Source organism: Neodothiora populina, assembly GCF_041146345.1.
Source record: "Neodothiora populina strain CPC 39397 chromosome Unknown canker_contig_5, whole genome shotgun sequence".
Taxonomy (NCBI): domain Eukaryota; kingdom Fungi; phylum Ascomycota; class Dothideomycetes; order Dothideales; family Dothioraceae; genus Neodothiora; species Neodothiora populina.
In genome coordinates this window covers 1,781,795-1,799,220 of record NW_027191405.1, presented here as the reverse complement: position 1 = coordinate 1,799,220, position 17,426 = coordinate 1,781,795, and the positions used below count along the sequence as shown (strand labels likewise).

Here is a 17,426-nt window from a genome sequence, read left to right as displayed (position 1 = left end):
CAGTATTCATTCCAGCCCTTGATGCCGCTTGGAAAACACCCATCGAAAAGAAGAAGAAACGCTCTAACGCGCAATATTAAAATCAAACCAATAGACAATCTTGGTTCATCTCTGAGCTTTAGACCTTGCTCATGAAGGGGAGCCCTTAAAGGGACCCACCGGAAAGTTGGGTGTAGTGTTCACGGCTTGTGACGGTGGGTGATCGTCCGTTTGCTCCATAGGATCCTCCAAGACAACGGGATCCCTAGACTTGGTGTCTGGGTGAAAATCTATTCCATTTTCACGGTTCAGCTCACTCCTTGACCGCGCATGTGAGTATCTTGGACTCTCGTCACCATGACTACGATCGATTGGACTCCAACCGCCAATGGAGCCAGCCATAATGCCGGCGGCGGCTACACCAGCAAATGCCGAATTTGAACGCGATCGTCCACGGCGACGACTCGAAGGTGCATGAGACGGTGCAGGAGAAACTCCGCCATCGTGTTCACTGTGCTCGCCAATCGGCGTCTGCGGAAGCGACATGCTACTGCGAGACCGCGATGGACTTCGGGAATGAAGGAGAGCCTCGCGTGGATGTTGTACGGCAAACTTGAGCTGGTTGAGTCGACCGCCTTTGATCCTCTTGATGAATGTCAACTCGTCGCGGATCTCTTGAATCGCACGATTGAATTCATCAAACGGATTTGTCTCTTCGTCCGTGATGGCTACCTTGGGCTGGACCTTACGTCTGAGCCAATCCGGGATCATCGCGCGGATCCAGTTATCCGGAATCAGACGAATTATAACACCAACGGGGATCGATATAGCACCCAATCCGACCGATAGACCCCACTGCGCTCCGGTAAGCCTTGTCACGTTGAAGGCTCTGCCTCCCACAAAGATGATCATGACCTGTCCACCGATCATAATGATGTTGATTACGATGAAGAAGGAATTGCGGTGCACGCCTTCAAGGATGTTGAATTTGTTGTCCAAGCGACGATTGTTGAATTCGTTGAAGATCTGCATCCACACAAACGTGTTGAATACAAGCGCAGCTAGTCGTCTCTCCTCCAGCTCATTGTTGTAAGAGAGGATTCCATTACCACCCTTGTGTTTGGCGAAATTGAGGACGAAAGTGACAACGATCTGGAAAATTGCCTGACCAATGATCATCTTCCACATCCTCAGGGTGATGATAGATGCAGACTTTGGTGTAGGAGGACGATCGAGGATTTTGCGAGTTGGAGGATCGGTAGCTAGCGCCAACGCAGCAAATGTATCCATGATCAGATTGACCCACAACAACTGTACAGCCGTGAGGACAGATTCTTCATCATTACTGGCGACAGCTGAGACAAAGGCGAGTAAGACGGCAGTGATGTTCACAGTAATCTGGAATTGCAGGAATTTCTGGACTGCATCGTTGACGGCGCGACCCCACATGAGGGCCTTGATGATCGAGGCGAAGTTGTCATCCATAAGAATGATATCAGATGCCTCCTTTGCCACTTCTGTGCCAGCGATACCCATTGAAAAGCCAACGTCGGCAGCCTTGAGAGCAGGAGCGTCGTTGGTACCGTCACCGGTAACCGCTACTGTTTCTCCCATTTCCTTGAGACGTTTGACCAAGATTCTCTTGTCGTCTGGTGATGATCTGGCGAGGACTTGCAGTTTGGGAATGATCTCGAGCTGCTCCTTGCGGCTCATCTTCCTGAACACTGGACCTTCTAGAGCAACTCCACCAGCCGTGAAGATACCGCACTCTGTAGCAATGGCTTTTGCAGTCAGGATGTTGTCACCGGTAACCATACGAGGGAAGACACCAGCTTTGAGGCAATCTTGTACCGCCTCTGCGACACCTTCACGTACTGGATCCTGGATACCGACGATACCAAAGAGAGTCATGTCTTTCAGCACGTCTTCGAAGTTTGCTTGCGAGGGGTCGTCTTCGAGCTTCCGCACTCCGCGAGGTGGCCACTGTTCAAAGTCGCGGTAAATGAAGCCAATGGTACGAAGAGATCGGGACGCGTAGGTCTCAATCAGTTTGTTGAGCGTGTCAACATTGTCATTAGTAATGGAAACGCCATCAACACCCTTGCTTGGGTCCCTGATAACCTTGGTGCAGTGCTTAAGCATCATTTCTGATGCTCCTTTGACGTAAAGGCGGTATTTGTTGCCAATCTTCTGCACAATACCCATACACTTTCTTCCGGAGTCAAATGGCATCATCTGGACAACTTCTGCGTTGGATCGCTCTACGCTCACCGGACCCATGGCAAGAAAGTCACGGGCAAAGGCAAGTAGCGCTGTCTCGGTCTTTGACCCGATGAATGTCTGCTTGCCATCTTCTTCGCCTTCGAAAGCGGTGCTGTTCAGGGCAATGGAGTCTTTCCAGGTAGACTTAACCGAGTCGCTGATCGAATCCATAAACTGGGAAGCGCTTTGATCTCCCATAGCAGAGTCGACATTGCTAGTCTCGGCTTGATCCTCGCCGGCTTCGGTCCTGTTCGGATTTTGCTTGCTGAAGCGAGATGTGGTTCCCAGAGAGCCAGCAACGACCGTCATTACGTTCTGGGTCAGCGTGCCTGTCTTGTCGGAGCAGACTGTAGTTGCATTGCCCATGGTTTCACAAGATCGCAGCACACGCACCAAATTGTTGTCTTTGGTCATGCGTTTCGTTGCAAAGGCAAGAGCAAGCGTCACTGCAAGAGGCAAGCCCTCAGGAACGGCAACAACAACGATTGTAACGGCTACAATCAGAATGTTAAGGAATCGTTGGCCCTTCTCGGATGGTGTCAAGGGACTGTGAGGTAACGAAGCGCAGAATTTGATGAAGAGAACAATGAAAAGAAGTAAAGCGGCTGCTCCACCAAGCTTAGCGATGTACTCAGCGAGCGAGTTGAGCTTGAACTGGAGAGGCGTAACTTCGCTATCTTCGTGGAGAGACATCATAGTTCTGCCGTAGCCGGAGTTGACACCTGTAGCAACAACTAGGAACTTGCCAACGCCTTCCTGGACCTTGGCTCCAGAGAGGATAAATGGGTCGAGCTTCTTCAGGGGCTCATGGGCCTCCATGACGCGCCAAACCTCATCTGCGGCGGTCTTCTTCATGATATCAGACTCTCCAGTTGCCGAGGACTCGTCGCACTTAACGCCGTGGCCCTCGATAAGGATACCATCGACCGGAACCATGTCACCAGGCTCGAGCAACATAACGTCTCCAGCAAAGATGTCGTGAATGGATATTTCTTGGGTTTTGCCAGAGCGGATGAGCTTGACAGTTCTTTCATCCTTCTTTCTGTTGAGCTTGACGAATTGCTTCTCTTTCTGCCAGTCATTCAAGGACCCGACCAGGACAACGATGAGGATAGCAACGATAATCGCGACACCCTCTACCCACTCTACAGGTGGATTATCAGGGGTGTGGGGGGTACCGAAGGTTTGATAAAGGCCGAGAGCAAGAGAGATGATGGCAGCGGCAGTCAAAAGCAACAAAACCTTGTCCTTGTAGGCCTCCCATGCGATGGCAAAGAAGCCCTTTCCCTTTCGTTGAGGCAAGCGATTATCGCTGAAAATGCGTTTGCGGTCGGAAAATGAACCAGAATCGGACCTGGATTCACCTTTGTGATCTGTGTTAATGGGAGAACCGCCAGCAGCGGTCGTGCCAGATGAAGCAGAAGGACTGGAGACTTTGGTAGCATCCTCGAATGTGACTGAACCCTCGACCATTTCCTCATCCGAATTCAAACCACTTCGGCGATTCGATCGCAATCCCTTTTCGATACCTGCTAAACCGCCCAAAGCGTGGAAGGCTCCTAGGCTCTTGGGATTGAACATTTTGCCGAGCTGACCGGGAGTGAAGGCGAAAGGGTTATTTTCCCTGGTGAAATCGGCCTCGGTGCCAGGGTCAGGCGTCAAGGCATCCTCGTCGCCGATCACATCATTTGAATCATAAGAGGCATGAGAATCACCAGCAAATGCTTTTGGCGTGCGATCGTTGTCTGGCGATGAATTGATATACGTATGTGTCGATCCAGAAGATGATTGGCCATCATCAGTGTCAAAGGAATTCGTCCGCGATCGCGCATGTGGAACAGCCAAGAACGTGGACTTGTCTCCCAGGGTCTGCGTGGGCGAAGAGATGTTGTGTGGAGATGTAGGTCTACTGCTGTCTCTCTCGAACGAGTTGCTTGTCCTCGTCTCAGTCGGGACGCCATGCGCAGGACGTAGAGCTGATGTTGATGATGAGTCGTCCCCCTGTGTGTGGTTATGTGTATCAGACAGGGTCTCTAGGGGTTGAGGATGATGCAGTTCGGAGGATCTACGAACAGCGGAGGTATCTATGGTGATAGTAGGCGCGCGAGGTCTTCGTCCAGGTGCTGGGGAGGGAGAAGTGCCCCGACCAAGTGGTGGTGACGGAGACATGATGTGCGGCGAAGGCCTCCAGGCACTTGCGCTTTGCTTCGAAGCGATAGATTTGGAAAGATTGCTGGATTGACCTGATCACCATGGAGCAAAGTAGCAGAGATGTAAGAGAAAGCAATGCTGGTCGTTCTCCGGAGATGGAGGCAATGGCGAGCCTGCTGACTGCTTCTTGGCGAATGTCGGGCAGTGCTTGAAAGTGGTGCAACAAGAGGCGTAGACCAAGACTTCAGGTGGTCGGAAGAGGCTGAGTCAATGGGATCATGTGCTCAAGGCAAAACCGCAGTGTCCCGGAAGCTGATGATAGGGTTCAGCAAGAGGAGGCGACAAGACAGTAAGGATGATACAAGATGGGGAGGGACGGATGGATCTGGTTGGAGGCAGAGCAGCATCAGCCAAAGTCACCATCAGTGTGACACAATCGCTTGGATGGTCTAGAAAGCGTGCGGTACGGTATGCAAGGCAATTGAAGGTGGCGCAGCAGATGGATTCGGCGTTTGCAAAACTACCGTACCTTATACCCTAGGCCTGATTCGACGGGGAAGAAGCAAGGGAAGAGATGAGGCAAAAAGAGGAGCAAGAGACAGTCTGGAACTGGAGAATCGCATTGCAAGTGTATTGGGGGAAAGAATAGGTCTTACCGTCGTCGTCGTCGTCGTCGTCTCTCTCTCTCTCTCCTGGAAATTCACGGAGCTAGTTTAGTCCTTGGGGGACACCTGACTAGTTAAATGGCGGCGAGACGAAATTGAGAATTGATGAGAATCCGGATAGGTATACAATAGGTATAGAGGCAAAAGTACGACAGTGACCGGACATGAAAAGTAAAAGGTCTGATCAGAATCAATGGCATAAACCTGCTGTATGGCGCCTGGTCGGTTGGTCGATTGAGAACCTTCTCTCCTTTCGAAGGAGGCAAACGAACAAGCTTGATATAATCGCACGTCCAAGTCAACAAGCGGAAAACATCAACGGAGTCCAAGATGGCATAAACTCAAACTCTTGACAGCAACAAGCAAAGCACTTGCCAGACAAGACTTGCCAATGCGGAGGCCCGTTGTATTTGTTACTGTAATGTAATAATGTCGATTCCACGACCAGACCAAGATATGGGGATTGCTGGTGGAAAGAGCCAAGAGCACTGCCTCAAACAACTAACGACTAGTTCACGCTTCTATCCGCCCCTAAGTCCTCGGCTAGACCCTTCTACTCTTCCATGGACAATCCACCTGCTCTGCTTGACCTGGTGTCTCTTCTGATAGATCCACCTTGCATATGAAGCTTGTGCATTGTGATCCGTTTGGCTAGCCGCCGGCATGCCTCCATTGCCTGTCACGCCTATCACATCAGTCCTATTGCATTGCGGCTCTACCAAGGTACAAGCTACGAGACCGATAAAATTTCTGCCCCATCTTTTTCGCCGCTATCGACGTCTGCCGCAATGTGTCGTTGCAGACATTTTCGTCTTTGCACTCGCGATAGCAATTTCACTTATGGCTCGGCATCGAATCCTCAACATCTTTACCCGACCAACATCAAACACTGGTCGAGGGCCTCGCATTGTTTGTTGTTTGTCTGCAGATCTGCAAGTACAGTATGCATTGCCTTGTGATTGTCCTATATCCACAATTTCACTGCCTTATAAGCTGCTCATAATGATATGGACTACATGGATATGCTGTACGTTGGTGTGCTCTCATCTGCGCACCCCGGGTCGTTGCCAAGCTACGTGTTGCCCGGGCACAGCTGCGACGAGCGTTTGACAGTAAATACCGCTTATCTACCTTTCGCCTCAGCATCAGGTTGCGACCACACTAATGAAACAGTGAGGTGAGTGGAATGAGATGAGTAGACTGGTGAGATCGACCCTCAAAAATCTGAATTCGTCATGAATATCGTATTCCATATGTCTGAATACCGCCAAGATGAGACGGTGCAATCTCTACACCCTGAACACTCTTTCGAGCAAAAAAGGCGCAAAGAGCGCCGGGCCTGGAGAAGCCACGCATCTGCCTACCCTATTGCCAGAGTTGACACTGAGCCAGTTGCCTGTGTCACTCGGTATCTCACCTTCTACATCATCCGCGGGACGACGTCTGCGATTGCGCTTGTCAACAACACACATGCCTCTTGTCCATTGGCCAGTCGTCTCGATTCTGATATCCTCGTCCTTCGACACAGTCCACCCCGTACCACCTTGCGACAGCGCGTACCATATACATAGAGGATCATGAAGCTCAAGCCCAACCGCGTCACCTGAGACGCCTTCCTGCAACGATTCTACTTTCGCAAAAGTCGAGCTCAGGAAAGCCGAAGCCCACTCCGCAAGTGGCGAGCCAGCATCGAGCAGCGGAGCGATGGTTGCCTGAAATTGACCTCTTCTGATAACATGCAAGTGCGTGATGTCCAAGGGAAAGATCGTCAAGTTTAGCTGCCTGGAAAGCTTGTCGGGATATGGCGCTAGGTAAGAAGGCTGTGTGAGTGATTTCTGTCCGCCAGATGGTTCAGGAGGCGGTGGGGGTATAGTGGAGTTGGGCCGCGGCGAAGTGAGTGCATAGACTCTCGCGGCGGCGAAACTATCAGCATAGGTATTGAACTCCGCCACAGGTGTGATCTGTGCGTGTTGTGGCGACCATTAGTGAATGCTCTTCGTACGGATTCCAAAGGCACCGTGAGATAGATGGACTGAGTGCAAGGTGATAGATGTGGCCGCACTTACATTTCCAACCTCGCCAAGGGTGCTACCCATTACAATGACTTCCTTCACGCGGAGGAATGTTTCGGGATCCTTGGCAGCTGCAAGAGCAATGTTTGTAAGTGGGCCAACCGCCACGATCGTGATGGTGTCCTTCTCATTCTCACGGAGAAGCCTCAGGATCTCTTCGTGAGCAGGCACATTTGATGGCTGGAAAAGACGACCGGGATGATCCTGAACCTCGTTTTCTAAGCTATGTTCCTTCAGCTCAGAGTTCTGGGAGATGTTGAACAGGCTTTTCCACGTCTGTGCAGGGGTGAGATGTGGATGCTAGCAATCGTAAGTACCGTACAATCTGCAATAGGCCGTCATACATACAGTATTGTGAATACCGCCGAGTCCATCGATGCCATCTAGATCTATACGTCAGCAAGGGAACTGATCAGAAAAGTATCACATCACCAACGGAAGTAATCTGCCATCATGCGCTGGTCTGCTAGTGGTTCGTGGGCGCCCACGGCTACGATAGGTTTATGAGCAAGTAAAGCATCGAATCCAGAATCCTTCCCTTGCTCTCTTCGCCACGCAATCTCCCTTTCCACATGATAGAGCAGAGTCACAGTGTTGCGCAGACAGTTCTCAACATCAATGTTGCCAAAGGTCAGAGATATGAGTAAAACCTCCAACTCTTCTGGAGAGGCGGAGAATGCAAGGAGCAAGGCCAGGACATCATCCACTCCCTGTGTGACACATGTTGGTTGGTATGATCCGAGCAAACAACTACGAGAAATGCAAGCATACTGGGTCGGTATCAATTATGATTTTACGATTTGGAGACATCCTTCAAGCGATTTGAAAGACCAAAGTCACACTGGGATCAGTATTGATGCGATACAGTAGCAAGTTTAATATGAGAACGTGTTCATATGGTGAGGTTACTCAAGGATGAGATGTGTCGTGTAGGTACTAGTATCCACACTAGATAGGTGGATAGATAAACCAAGACTTTTGGCCAAGTTTGTCAGAACTAGCGCCGCACAGTCACACGGCTCAGATATCAAAACCTTCGCACATCAGCCGCCTGGAGGAATTTTTCTTTCTTCTTCAACAATGTCTATAGGCCATCAATAGAGTCTCGGTGCAACTTTTCAATGTTTGTCACAGGTCCATGAGGCCTCCTTGCGTGCTCCGATGACCTTATACCGAACAACGCCTTCTATATACTCTGTTCAGTTTTCCCCCGGGAAGATGATGAGAATCGAGACAACAAAGCTGGTGTAACAGATCTTCTATTTATTTGACAAGTTATATACAAATCGCTGGCAATGTGGTTTTCAAGAGCCTTGAGCGCGTTGCCGCATCTTCAGCCTGGATATAACGGTTCAGCGGCTCAGAGTGATGATTGATAGCACGGGGGTCGACGAACCTGAGCAGGCCTGCCTTTGGGCAGCTCACAGTCTTCACATCGTCTCCGTTTTTCTGGTAGAATGCGTTGCAGCATTCGTACAACGCATCGATCTTTCTTGTGTCAATACCGTGAAATATAAAAGCGTGAGTTTGTTGTTCTACTTGCCTGTTTCTGGCATTTTTCTTCATTGAAGTTGTTCTTCTGAATGCAATCTGCATGGCTATCAGCATGGAACATGAAACCTGCTCGCGCGGCTGTGAAGCACATTTGATGTGTACCTTGAATAGCGCAGGCTCTCGGATGACAAGGAGGATCGCATTTCACGTCGTCTTCGAGTTTACCCTGATATGCAACATTAGCCAAAGATGCTGTAGTGGTAAAGCAGATAGCCATGAGGCATGACATCACGTTGTACCATGTTTGCTTGCGATGCGTGTATTCAGTAAAGAAGTCAAGAACGCAATGAGTGCAGGGGAAGGCGTGAGAAGGCAACTTTGCACGCTTGATTCTGAGGTGATGATGATGAAACGATAGTGAAATGCAATTGGTCGTGGCAGAGGTAGTAATAGCAGCAAAGTTGGCGCAGGCTATGTGGAAGCGTGTGAACGATTACATCCGATTCGTGACGAAGACAAACAATTCCCATCCAGACCCCGCGCCACAACACCACATCAACTTCAACTTCACTCCTGCACACCTTTCCCCCACTACAAAACACTTACTTTCTCAAAAGCGGGAGAGATTGCGCTCTGTATTCATCTTGCTGTTGTTTTCTCCATAAATCGTGAGTCCGCTCCAGCGTTTGCGCCGACACCTGTGATCGGAGATCCATTCATCCATCATCCTGACCACAAACTGACGTATAAAAGGTTGGCCCACGTCCCCGGTGTCAGCTCCGATCTTCACTTACATTACATCCAAATAGCCTGACGTACGTAGTTCGGAGCATCGATCATCGTTCGCCGCGCAAAGCACTCACAACATCTTCGACAGTCCCCAATCAAAGCTCATTCGGCAGCAGCAGTCAACATGTCCGACAGCGGTAGTCCTTCGAACAAGCCCGAGGAGCAAGCGCCAAGCGAGCACCTCAACATCAAAGTGACGGACAACAACAACGAGGTCTTCTTCAAGATCAAGCGTACGACACAGCTCAAGAAGCTTATGGATGCTTTTTGTGAGCGCCAGGGCAAGACTCCCGCCAGCGTGCGATTCTTGTTCGACGGTCAGCGAGTGAACCCGACCGACAACCCCGATTCGGTGAGTGGAGCCGATATTTGTCACGAGATACATTGGCACAGCACAGCACGGCGGACAAAAGCTGACCGAACATGCGCCCAAACAGCTCGATATGCAAGACGGCGATACCCTCGAGGTCCATCAGGAACAGATCGGTGGCTGAGCGCTCGGTCACGTGCGCAAAAGGCATAGCAGAAGCACTCTTAGATGAACCCTCATGAACAACAGGGCGAGATGGACCTGTCTCTCTAGCTTTACAGCTTCTGAACAGCGTGAATCACTCTCCCTGACGATATATTTCCCTACCTGAAAGTTTGCGATGGCGTGAAGGGAAACACGGGCGTTGAATAACGGCTTCTCGGCTTTCCATTTCTTGTGGTCGCCTTGCGTGTGGAAAGAAAAGACCCTTGCGCCAGACGTGTAGTCCGAAAGAGATGGTGGCCATCGAGTAGAGGGCGCGGAATTGCCTACTTTTTATGGAAACGTGTTTTGATATGACAGTCACATGCCGCCCTCTGCTCCTGTTCAGTGTTTGATAAACGCAGTGTCCTACTGAATTGCCTCACGATCAGTCTTCCCAGATGGCCGCCTTTGCCTTTGCGGCCTCTTCTTCCCTGCGCTTTTGATCCTCCTTTTCCTTGTTTTTCCTCCTGATCTCTTGCTCCTTGATGGCACGATCGTATTTGCGCTGTTCTTCTGTTCTCTTCGGGGCTCTGACACCCAATGCTCCCGCTATCAGTCTGTTCGCTACCGCAGTCGACTTTTCCGGTCTCTTGCCAGAGTCATCCGAGGGCGAGTCGCTCCTCTTCGGTCGATTCGGTACATTTGAAAGAGAAGAAGGGAAGCGCTCGCGCTCTTGGTAGACAGTAGGCGACGAGGGCGTCGGAGGCGGAGCGAAAGGCACATCTGAGGCTTTGGGGACGGCTATGGCCGCAGAGCCCCCGTTAGCTGTAGAAGTAGACACAAGGTCAGCCTCGTCGGCCCCGGCCTCTTCTTCCCATGAATCCGCCAGTGACACTTCTGCTCCTGCTCGTTCTTCCTCCTCGCGAGCCTTTTTCGCCGACGCCGACACGGCCTTTGGTGGATCTGTGTTGATGGACAGGGTCTTGATCGTCTCTGCGAGCTCGGTCGCTTTGTCCATTTTCGGTCTTGTTTGCGACATGGTTGGGCCGAGGAGAGGTGGGGGGGTTGATTTCGAGATAGCTAAGGTAGGGCACTGCAAGAGCGATTTCTCTGCTGGCGGCGTGATGCAGCTCTGACGATCGGCAATCAAATGCAGTTTCGCTCTGGGCGTGATGTGCGCGCGGATTACAGTACGAGATGGTCTGACGGGCAAAGGTTGAGGAAGGATGTTCTCTGACCGGAATAGCAGCAGCTCTGTTCTTTTGTTCAGAGGCAGATTGAGTAGGTAGAGACTGCGTATAGATGGATGCTTTTATGTTTCTGCACAGATGATGACGATGATCCTCTTACAATACCTTGGTTGTTGTATATGTAAGGTATATACGTCCAGACTCGGGAAGAAGAGCAAGAGCTTACGATTTCCTGACCAAATATGAATCTCACAATTTCCTTACTCAAGCCACGCGAGATCTTTCGTAGAACGTCAGATGGCTGAGTTGACTGCGTAAGAGCTACTACTGTACCTCGTTCTGTGAATTACTACTCTGCATCTAAAATCTACCTCGTGGTTGCCAAAGAAAGGACAGGGCCCCGGTCTGATCAGGACGCCATGACAACGAGAATGACATCGACAGCGGATACGAACTGCGGCTGTTTGGGGCTCCACAAGAAATGGAGAGAGATGCGTGTCCCGACGCGAATACTCACGAGCAATGACTCTCCACGATTAGAACCCACGCCAGCCTTATTCGTGAAACCACTAACCATCTGGGCAATATCGCCGATGGATAACTGGCGACAATAATAATAACAATAATATATTTCTTATACGATGAGCACCGCCGCAGAAAACGACAGGGAAAGAGGCAGACACCCCCATAGTATCAATTTCCACATGTGGGGTTCATGGTGCAAGTTTACTCCACTGCAGCTACTGTACAGCTAAATCACTGCGTGTCTCCATACAGTGCTATTATTACTGTACAAAGTATGAGTGGATGTGCCTTTCTTGTGCACGCCATCCGCTCGTGACCGCCTGCGAGCCCTGCTTCATGTAGCTGGTTCCTCGACGAGGATCGATGGGTTATTCTGAAAATGCATCGATTGTGGTCCCTTAGCTCCATCGTCAATGGCTACGATTCAGACGTACTGTACGAGCCATTCACAAGCAGAGCCATCCATCGAGACTTGGGATGTCCTGTCGCTGCTCCTGGACCAAGAAGGCCTGACCAGAAGCCGACCTCGGCTTAGTCTCGAAGTGATGACGCTCTTCCCCATCTCCGACTCACCTCCGCATTCTCCAGAGTACCTTAGGTACCTAGGGTAGGTAAGGTACAGCACTTGTACTCCAAAAGTAAGTGAGAGATATCACGAATGGTAGCCATAACCCTACTTGTCCTTTTCATTCTGATCAAGGTAAATGGATATCCCGAGGACGGAGTAGAGAGTGGGATCAAGGGTCTGGTAAGACTTGGTCATTTGTCCAAGTACTGTATCTTGTGATTGTAAGAAGAGCACTGTACAACTACACTCTATCTACCCCTCCTGATATGTTCCCATCCAACGCTCTCGCGAGGACTCCTCGCTTACTGTTTCCGGCCGGAAAGCACTCCGTCAGGGCGTTCGCGACCACAAAACCTCTGGCTAGCAAGTCCTACGATGATACCATAACGAATCTAAAAATCGGAAAGCATACGCGAGTCATTTACCAAGGCTTCACCGGACGAGTCGCTACAAGTAATGCTCAAGAATCTTTGGCTTATGGCACGAACATCGTTGGTGGCGTCACTCCTGGAAGGGCTGGCGAACATCTAGGTCTGCCCGTGTTGCCCTCCGTTGAGCAAGCCAAAACGCAATTGCGACCAGATGCCACGGCCATCTTCGTCGCTGCTCAACATGCCGCAAAGGCGATCGAAGACGCCATTGAAGCGGAGATCCCCCTGATCGTTGCTGTTGCAGAGCACATTCCCCTCCACGACATGCTGCGGATCATGTCTGTTCTACAGACCCAGTCCAAAAGTCGACTCGTCGGCGCCAATGCCCCCGGCATCATCTCTCCCATCGGAAACTGCAGGATCGGCTTCCAACCTCTCCCAACCTTTTCCGCAGGTCACATCGGCATCGTCGCCAAGTCCGGCACCCTGAGCTACGAGACGGTTGCCTCGATCACGCGCGCCGGGCTGGGCCAGAGCCTCTGCATCGGCATGGGCGGAGACGTCGTGGCGGGCACCAACTTCATCGACGCTCTGCGCGTGTTCGAGTCTGATCCGGAGACTGAAGGAATCGTGCTTGTGGGAGAAGTCGGGGGCCGCGCCGAGGAAGACGCGGCGGAGTGGATCAGAGACTATCACCGTAGAACCACGAATCCAAAGTCAGTATCGCTTTCTTGAGAGTTTTTTGGGTACAAGTCACGTCTGCTAACACTGAGGATGTGAAAAGACCCATTGCAGCACTTGTTGGTGGCAGACGGGCACCTGCGGGACAGGTCATGGGCCACGCGGGTGCATGGGCAGCTCCTGGTGAAGCCACCGCGGATCAGAAGTACAAGGCTCTGCAAGACGCCGGTGTGACCATGGTCTCTCACCCCGAAAAGTTCGGCAATGTCATGAAGGGGCTGCTCAGCAAGGCAGGAGAGGACGTGGGCAAGATCGTGAGCATCAAGACATATATATATCGTTATTCTAAACTCACACTTTGCAGCGGCAATCCGCCACGGCCAATCAACGACGAGGAATGCATTACATGAGCAGACCACAGCTTTTGAGAAACAGAAGCCCTGTCACTGTACCCGTCAGCCGACAGCGTCGTACCTTGCACGTTGCAGGACAACAAGCAGTAGACTTGCTTTCCGAATTCATCAAGGACATGGCCATCACAGCAGAGGCACCCGAAGGAGTAGACACGCACTACCTGGGCATAAGTATAGACCGAACAGAGCGAAGCCCCTGCATCGTCGTCTCACCGAGCACTTCCCCAGCATCCCTCTCGCGCCGCATCAAAAAGCTACCATACAACTACTTCCAAGGACCCGACCAAACCGTCATCGAACAAGCCATCCGCCACCTCCAACTCGACGCCGCGCCGCCACTCGCCCACGCGCAAACAGCGAAACTGATCGACTCGCTAGCGAAGCTGCACACCTCCAAAGAAGCCATATCCCTGACCGTGACCCTCTCCATCTCCCCGACCGGCTCCCTAGCCATCTCCTCCCCGCTTGTGCACTTCGACTCCGCAGCCTACAAGTCGGCCGGCCGCCAAAAGCTAATCCACACCCTCCGCGACGCCGGCCTCGAAGTCGCCGTCGAAACCGAAGCCGAGTCCTCAGGCATTGTCTTCATAAAACTGCACACAGGCGACCCAGCCGCCGCCATCGGCACGCTAGTCAACGGCGCCGGCCTCGCGATGAACACAGTCGACAGCCTCTCCCTGCCGCCGCACAACGGCCTCTGCGCAAACTTCCTCGACACAGGCGGCAAAGCGACCTCGCAGACAGTCAAGACCTCCTTCGAGCTGATCCTGCGCGACGAGCGCGTGAAAGTCATATTCGTCAACATCTTCGGCGGACTGACGGATTGCGGCATGATCGCCGACGGCGTCATGTTAGCGTTCAAGGAGGTCGATATGCGGGGCGTGCCGGTTGTTGTTAGGCTTCGAGGCACGAATGAGAGGGTCGGGCAGGAGAAGATTGCGCAGAGTGGGTTGGCGCTTGAGGCGTTTGATGGGTTTGAGGAGGCTGCGAATAGGGTTTGTCAGTTGGCTGGAGAGCGGTGATGTTCTTTGGTTCTTTGGATTGTAGATGTTGTCTATTGACTAGACAGACGTTCGAGGATTTTGATATCATATTCGCGACGAAGACCGGATTGGCTGCTGTGAGTTCGTCGCGTATCTTCTATGCATAAGGACATGTACGAATTGGACTTGGAAGGTGTGATTGCAAACGAGAGTAGGAAGGTAGTGGTAGCGAGACGACTCTCTTTTCTTTTCTCTCCTGATTGGCTGCTGGCCAAACAAAAGTCCGAGTACAAGACTAAAGACGACCGCGACGCTGATATGTATATGTGTGTGTGCATGTTGAAGTGAGAGAGACAGACGGAGAAGCAAGATAACAACGAGGGGGTAAGAGGCTGCCAATATATGGTACCTCCGTGTGCTGCTATGCGTGTGCGCTCCGCTCCACGAATCCAATGCCGCTGCGCTTTCTAAAGACGAAAAACAAAAAAACCCTTCAACACACATGATATGCAGAGGCAGTGCAGACACAGGGTCTTTCCCCAATGACGGGGCAAAAGCAAAAAAAATAACACCCTTCCCACGCACCGTACAATCCAACTTCGAAAAGGAAAATCCCGCGCGCAAGGAAGATGAACTAAACGCCTATTTTCTGCCATGTGTGTGCCTGCACCCATGTGCTTGCTAGAGTACGTATGCAGGTGATGAACGGTTCCTGGTACCTCGCGGGAACAACAATGAGAAAGAGAAATGTTCACGTCGCTTACCCCACCAACGCCGTACAATGTCGAAATGTGTCTATGCCAATAAATAAGTCAAGGATACAGAATGGTGTGGCGAGAGACCGAGCTAGAAGTCGACACTCCACCTCGCTGACACGTCTCTCTTGGTCCTTTCGCTGACCCACTCGGGGAACAGAGCGATATCTCGGCTCTCGAACCAATTCTCAAAGGCCGCCTTTCCGCTGCCCAGGAGCTCTGTCTCGTCACTGTTTGGAGAGGGCAATTCTATCTTGGCTTCAAAGCTTGGTGACTTGGTCGAGTTGCGCATGTTGAACATGGATGCTGGAACCAGTTCTTGTAGAACATTGAGAGAGCTGTCTTGTCTGTCTTTCGAGCCGAGTGTCGGTCGAGTGGTGGAGCGTGCGGTCTCGTCGGGCTTGACTGCGACAGTACGGCGTTGACGTGCGTTGTCTCTTGATGGCTTGGACGAGGCGGTCAAATGCCGAGTGTTGCGGACGGCCGGGTCTTCGGAATAGTGAGGATCTGATTGGCCATTCGTGTCAAGAGCTTCGGCTGAATGTGAATGCGTCTTGTGACGGTCGGTACAGGATCGGTTAGAGTTCTGAGTGTCCTCGGACACGCTGATAGGAGGCGGACGTCGCTTCCGCCGTGAAGTTATGGTGCTGTCTGATGACAGCCTCTCTGTAGTGGGTGTATCCGGACTTAGAGCGGAGTCGACCGGTCGAGGTGTACGCTCGCCATCGATGTCCATGGCTGGTAACAGTTCGCGGCTTCTGAGTTTCTCGTCAATGATGCGGTGAGAGATCTGTCGTGATAGTGGTGATGAATCCGGACGCCTGCTGCTGACTTTGCTGGAGCCGCTGTTCGATCTGGCCACGCGCGTGACGGGCTTCTCTCTCCCACTCATGACTCGAGCGCTCGGCGGAGGCTGCAGCATCCACATTGCGTCTTCTCTGTTGTCAATGCGAGTAACAATAGCGGGATGTAAATCGTTTATGGGGGCATTTTGCACAGAGTAGTAGCTCGTACTGGTCTTGTCGGTCCTCGTGGTCCTTGCGGTGGGAGGGCGGCCAATGTCCATGACGGAAGCGCCCAAGGGACTCGTTCGAGATGTACTCGTACGCCATAGCTCCTCGTCTTCCCTCTGGTGTTTCCGTAGTGTGTAGTTACTGTCATTGCTCGCGCCCTTGGCCAGGGGTAGACTAGTACTGCTGGTGACGTTGCTCTCATTTCCGGTGTTGACGCGACCCTTCTTCTGTGAAGTCTTCTTCCCACGAGGTGGAAGCGGACTGGGACCAAGATCTATCTCGGTCTGCCAATTGGGGTTCGTTGCAAATGGGCTCGGGTGACGGTAGAGTCCAGGTTCCTCCATCTCCAATTGGTGTTTCTGTGCGCGGTCGCGGATTGCCTCTTTCCGTCTCTTCTTCCGATATGAGTAACCGGTACAAGGTGCGCATGACAGGTAGTAGAATATGGCGGATTGAATACCACGGTGTAATGCCATCGCCGATTACCGCAAAGGGGAAATGACGACGACGAAGACGGTGACGATGACGGCAGCCAGATGTATACAAGCAGCGACAAGGGATTCAATTCAAACAAAGGCACGCATCATGCAAGGTGGGGAATTGAAACGGTGGAGTGTGGAGGGCTGATTGCAGCACAGCAAGAGTCAAGAGTGCGTAGGGGGGTGGTGGTGATGGTGAGACAAGAGGTGCGAAGACGACGATTAATGTTTGACGGATCAACAGGTGAACGTCGGATCAGGCGATTGTGACTAGCAGATGGCTGGGTTGCAAACTGGTTGTGTATGGAGGAGTGGAGTTGAGAGGAGATGTCTATCTCAACGGGGGTAGGTTCCACGGTGAAAGTGGATTAGATGCGTTGCAGACTCGGCCAGAGCGATAAGAGATGGTGGATTAGGAGTGTATACCACTCGACAGGACGACAACGAGGAAATTGAAAGTGTGTTATTGAGAGAACACAGACAAGCTTCACTCGAGTACTGCGGCCCACTGGAGTCAAGTCGTCTCGAGGGTGCGGTTGGGTGGTGGTGACACGAGAGGAGGGTCGAATTGGTCGAATGTAC

The 17,426-nt window shown here is 51.7% G+C and overlaps 7 protein-coding genes across 9 annotated transcripts; 2 read left to right on the top strand and 5 right to left on the bottom strand.

The window, feature by feature from the left end:
* Positions 1 to 129: 129 nt before the first annotated feature.
* Positions 130 to 4,410, bottom strand: AAFC00_005601 (uncharacterized protein; the record flags this gene model as incomplete). 2 transcript variants are annotated; one of them, XM_069348252.1, is made up of 2 exons in its annotated part: positions 130 to 4,242; positions 4,315 to 4,410. In XM_069348252.1, the coding sequence occupies 2 exons, from the start codon at positions 4,408 to 4,410 to the stop codon at positions 130 to 132; spliced, it is 4,209 nt and encodes a 1,402-aa protein (XP_069203238.1). The 2 variants fall into 2 exon arrangements, with proteins under 2 accessions (XP_069203238.1, XP_069203237.1); XM_069345412.1 differs by having other exon boundaries at positions 130 to 4,410.
* A 1,936-nt stretch (positions 4,411 to 6,346) lies between these two features.
* Positions 6,347 to 7,939, bottom strand: AAFC00_005600 (uncharacterized protein; the record flags this gene model as incomplete). Of its 2 annotated transcripts, none has more annotated exons than XM_069345411.1 (5): positions 6,347 to 7,018; positions 7,124 to 7,429; positions 7,478 to 7,518; positions 7,566 to 7,839; positions 7,901 to 7,939. In XM_069345411.1, 5 exons carry the CDS (start codon positions 7,937 to 7,939, stop codon positions 6,347 to 6,349), a joined length of 1,332 nt encoding a protein of 443 aa, XP_069203236.1. The 2 variants fall into 2 exon arrangements, with proteins under 2 accessions (XP_069203236.1, XP_069203235.1); XM_069345410.1 differs by having other exon boundaries at positions 7,478 to 7,512.
* A 494-nt stretch (positions 7,940 to 8,433) lies between these two features.
* AAFC00_005599 (uncharacterized protein) lies at positions 8,434 to 8,925 on the bottom strand (the record flags this gene model as incomplete). The annotated part of the gene is made up of 5 exons (XM_069345409.1): positions 8,434 to 8,467; positions 8,526 to 8,617; positions 8,673 to 8,719; positions 8,786 to 8,849; positions 8,923 to 8,925. 5 exons carry the CDS (start codon positions 8,923 to 8,925, stop codon positions 8,434 to 8,436), a joined length of 240 nt encoding a protein of 79 aa, XP_069203234.1.
* A 611-nt stretch (positions 8,926 to 9,536) lies between these two features.
* On the top strand, positions 9,537 to 9,906 carry AAFC00_005598 (uncharacterized protein; the record flags this gene model as incomplete). The annotated part of the gene is made up of 2 exons (XM_069345408.1): positions 9,537 to 9,764; positions 9,850 to 9,906. 2 exons carry the CDS (start codon positions 9,537 to 9,539, stop codon positions 9,904 to 9,906), a joined length of 285 nt encoding a protein of 94 aa, XP_069203233.1.
* A 405-nt stretch (positions 9,907 to 10,311) lies between these two features.
* On the bottom strand, positions 10,312 to 10,905 carry AAFC00_005597 (uncharacterized protein; the record flags this gene model as incomplete). The annotated part of the gene is made up of 1 exon (XM_069345407.1): positions 10,312 to 10,905. One exon carries the CDS (start codon positions 10,903 to 10,905, stop codon positions 10,312 to 10,314), a length of 594 nt encoding a protein of 197 aa, XP_069203232.1.
* Positions 10,906 to 12,415: 1,510 nt separating this feature from the next.
* Positions 12,416 to 14,636, top strand: AAFC00_005596 (uncharacterized protein; the record flags this gene model as incomplete). The annotated part of the gene is made up of 3 exons (XM_069345406.1): positions 12,416 to 13,236; positions 13,305 to 13,515; positions 13,566 to 14,636. 3 exons carry the CDS (start codon positions 12,416 to 12,418, stop codon positions 14,634 to 14,636), a joined length of 2,103 nt encoding a protein of 700 aa, XP_069203231.1.
* Positions 14,637 to 15,443: 807 nt separating this feature from the next.
* AAFC00_005595 (uncharacterized protein) lies at positions 15,444 to 16,841 on the bottom strand (the record flags this gene model as incomplete). Its single annotated transcript, XM_069345405.1, has 1 exon — positions 15,444 to 16,841. The coding sequence occupies one exon, from the start codon at positions 16,839 to 16,841 to the stop codon at positions 15,444 to 15,446; it is 1,398 nt and encodes a 465-aa protein (XP_069203230.1).
* Positions 16,842 to 17,426: the final 585 nt, after the last annotated feature.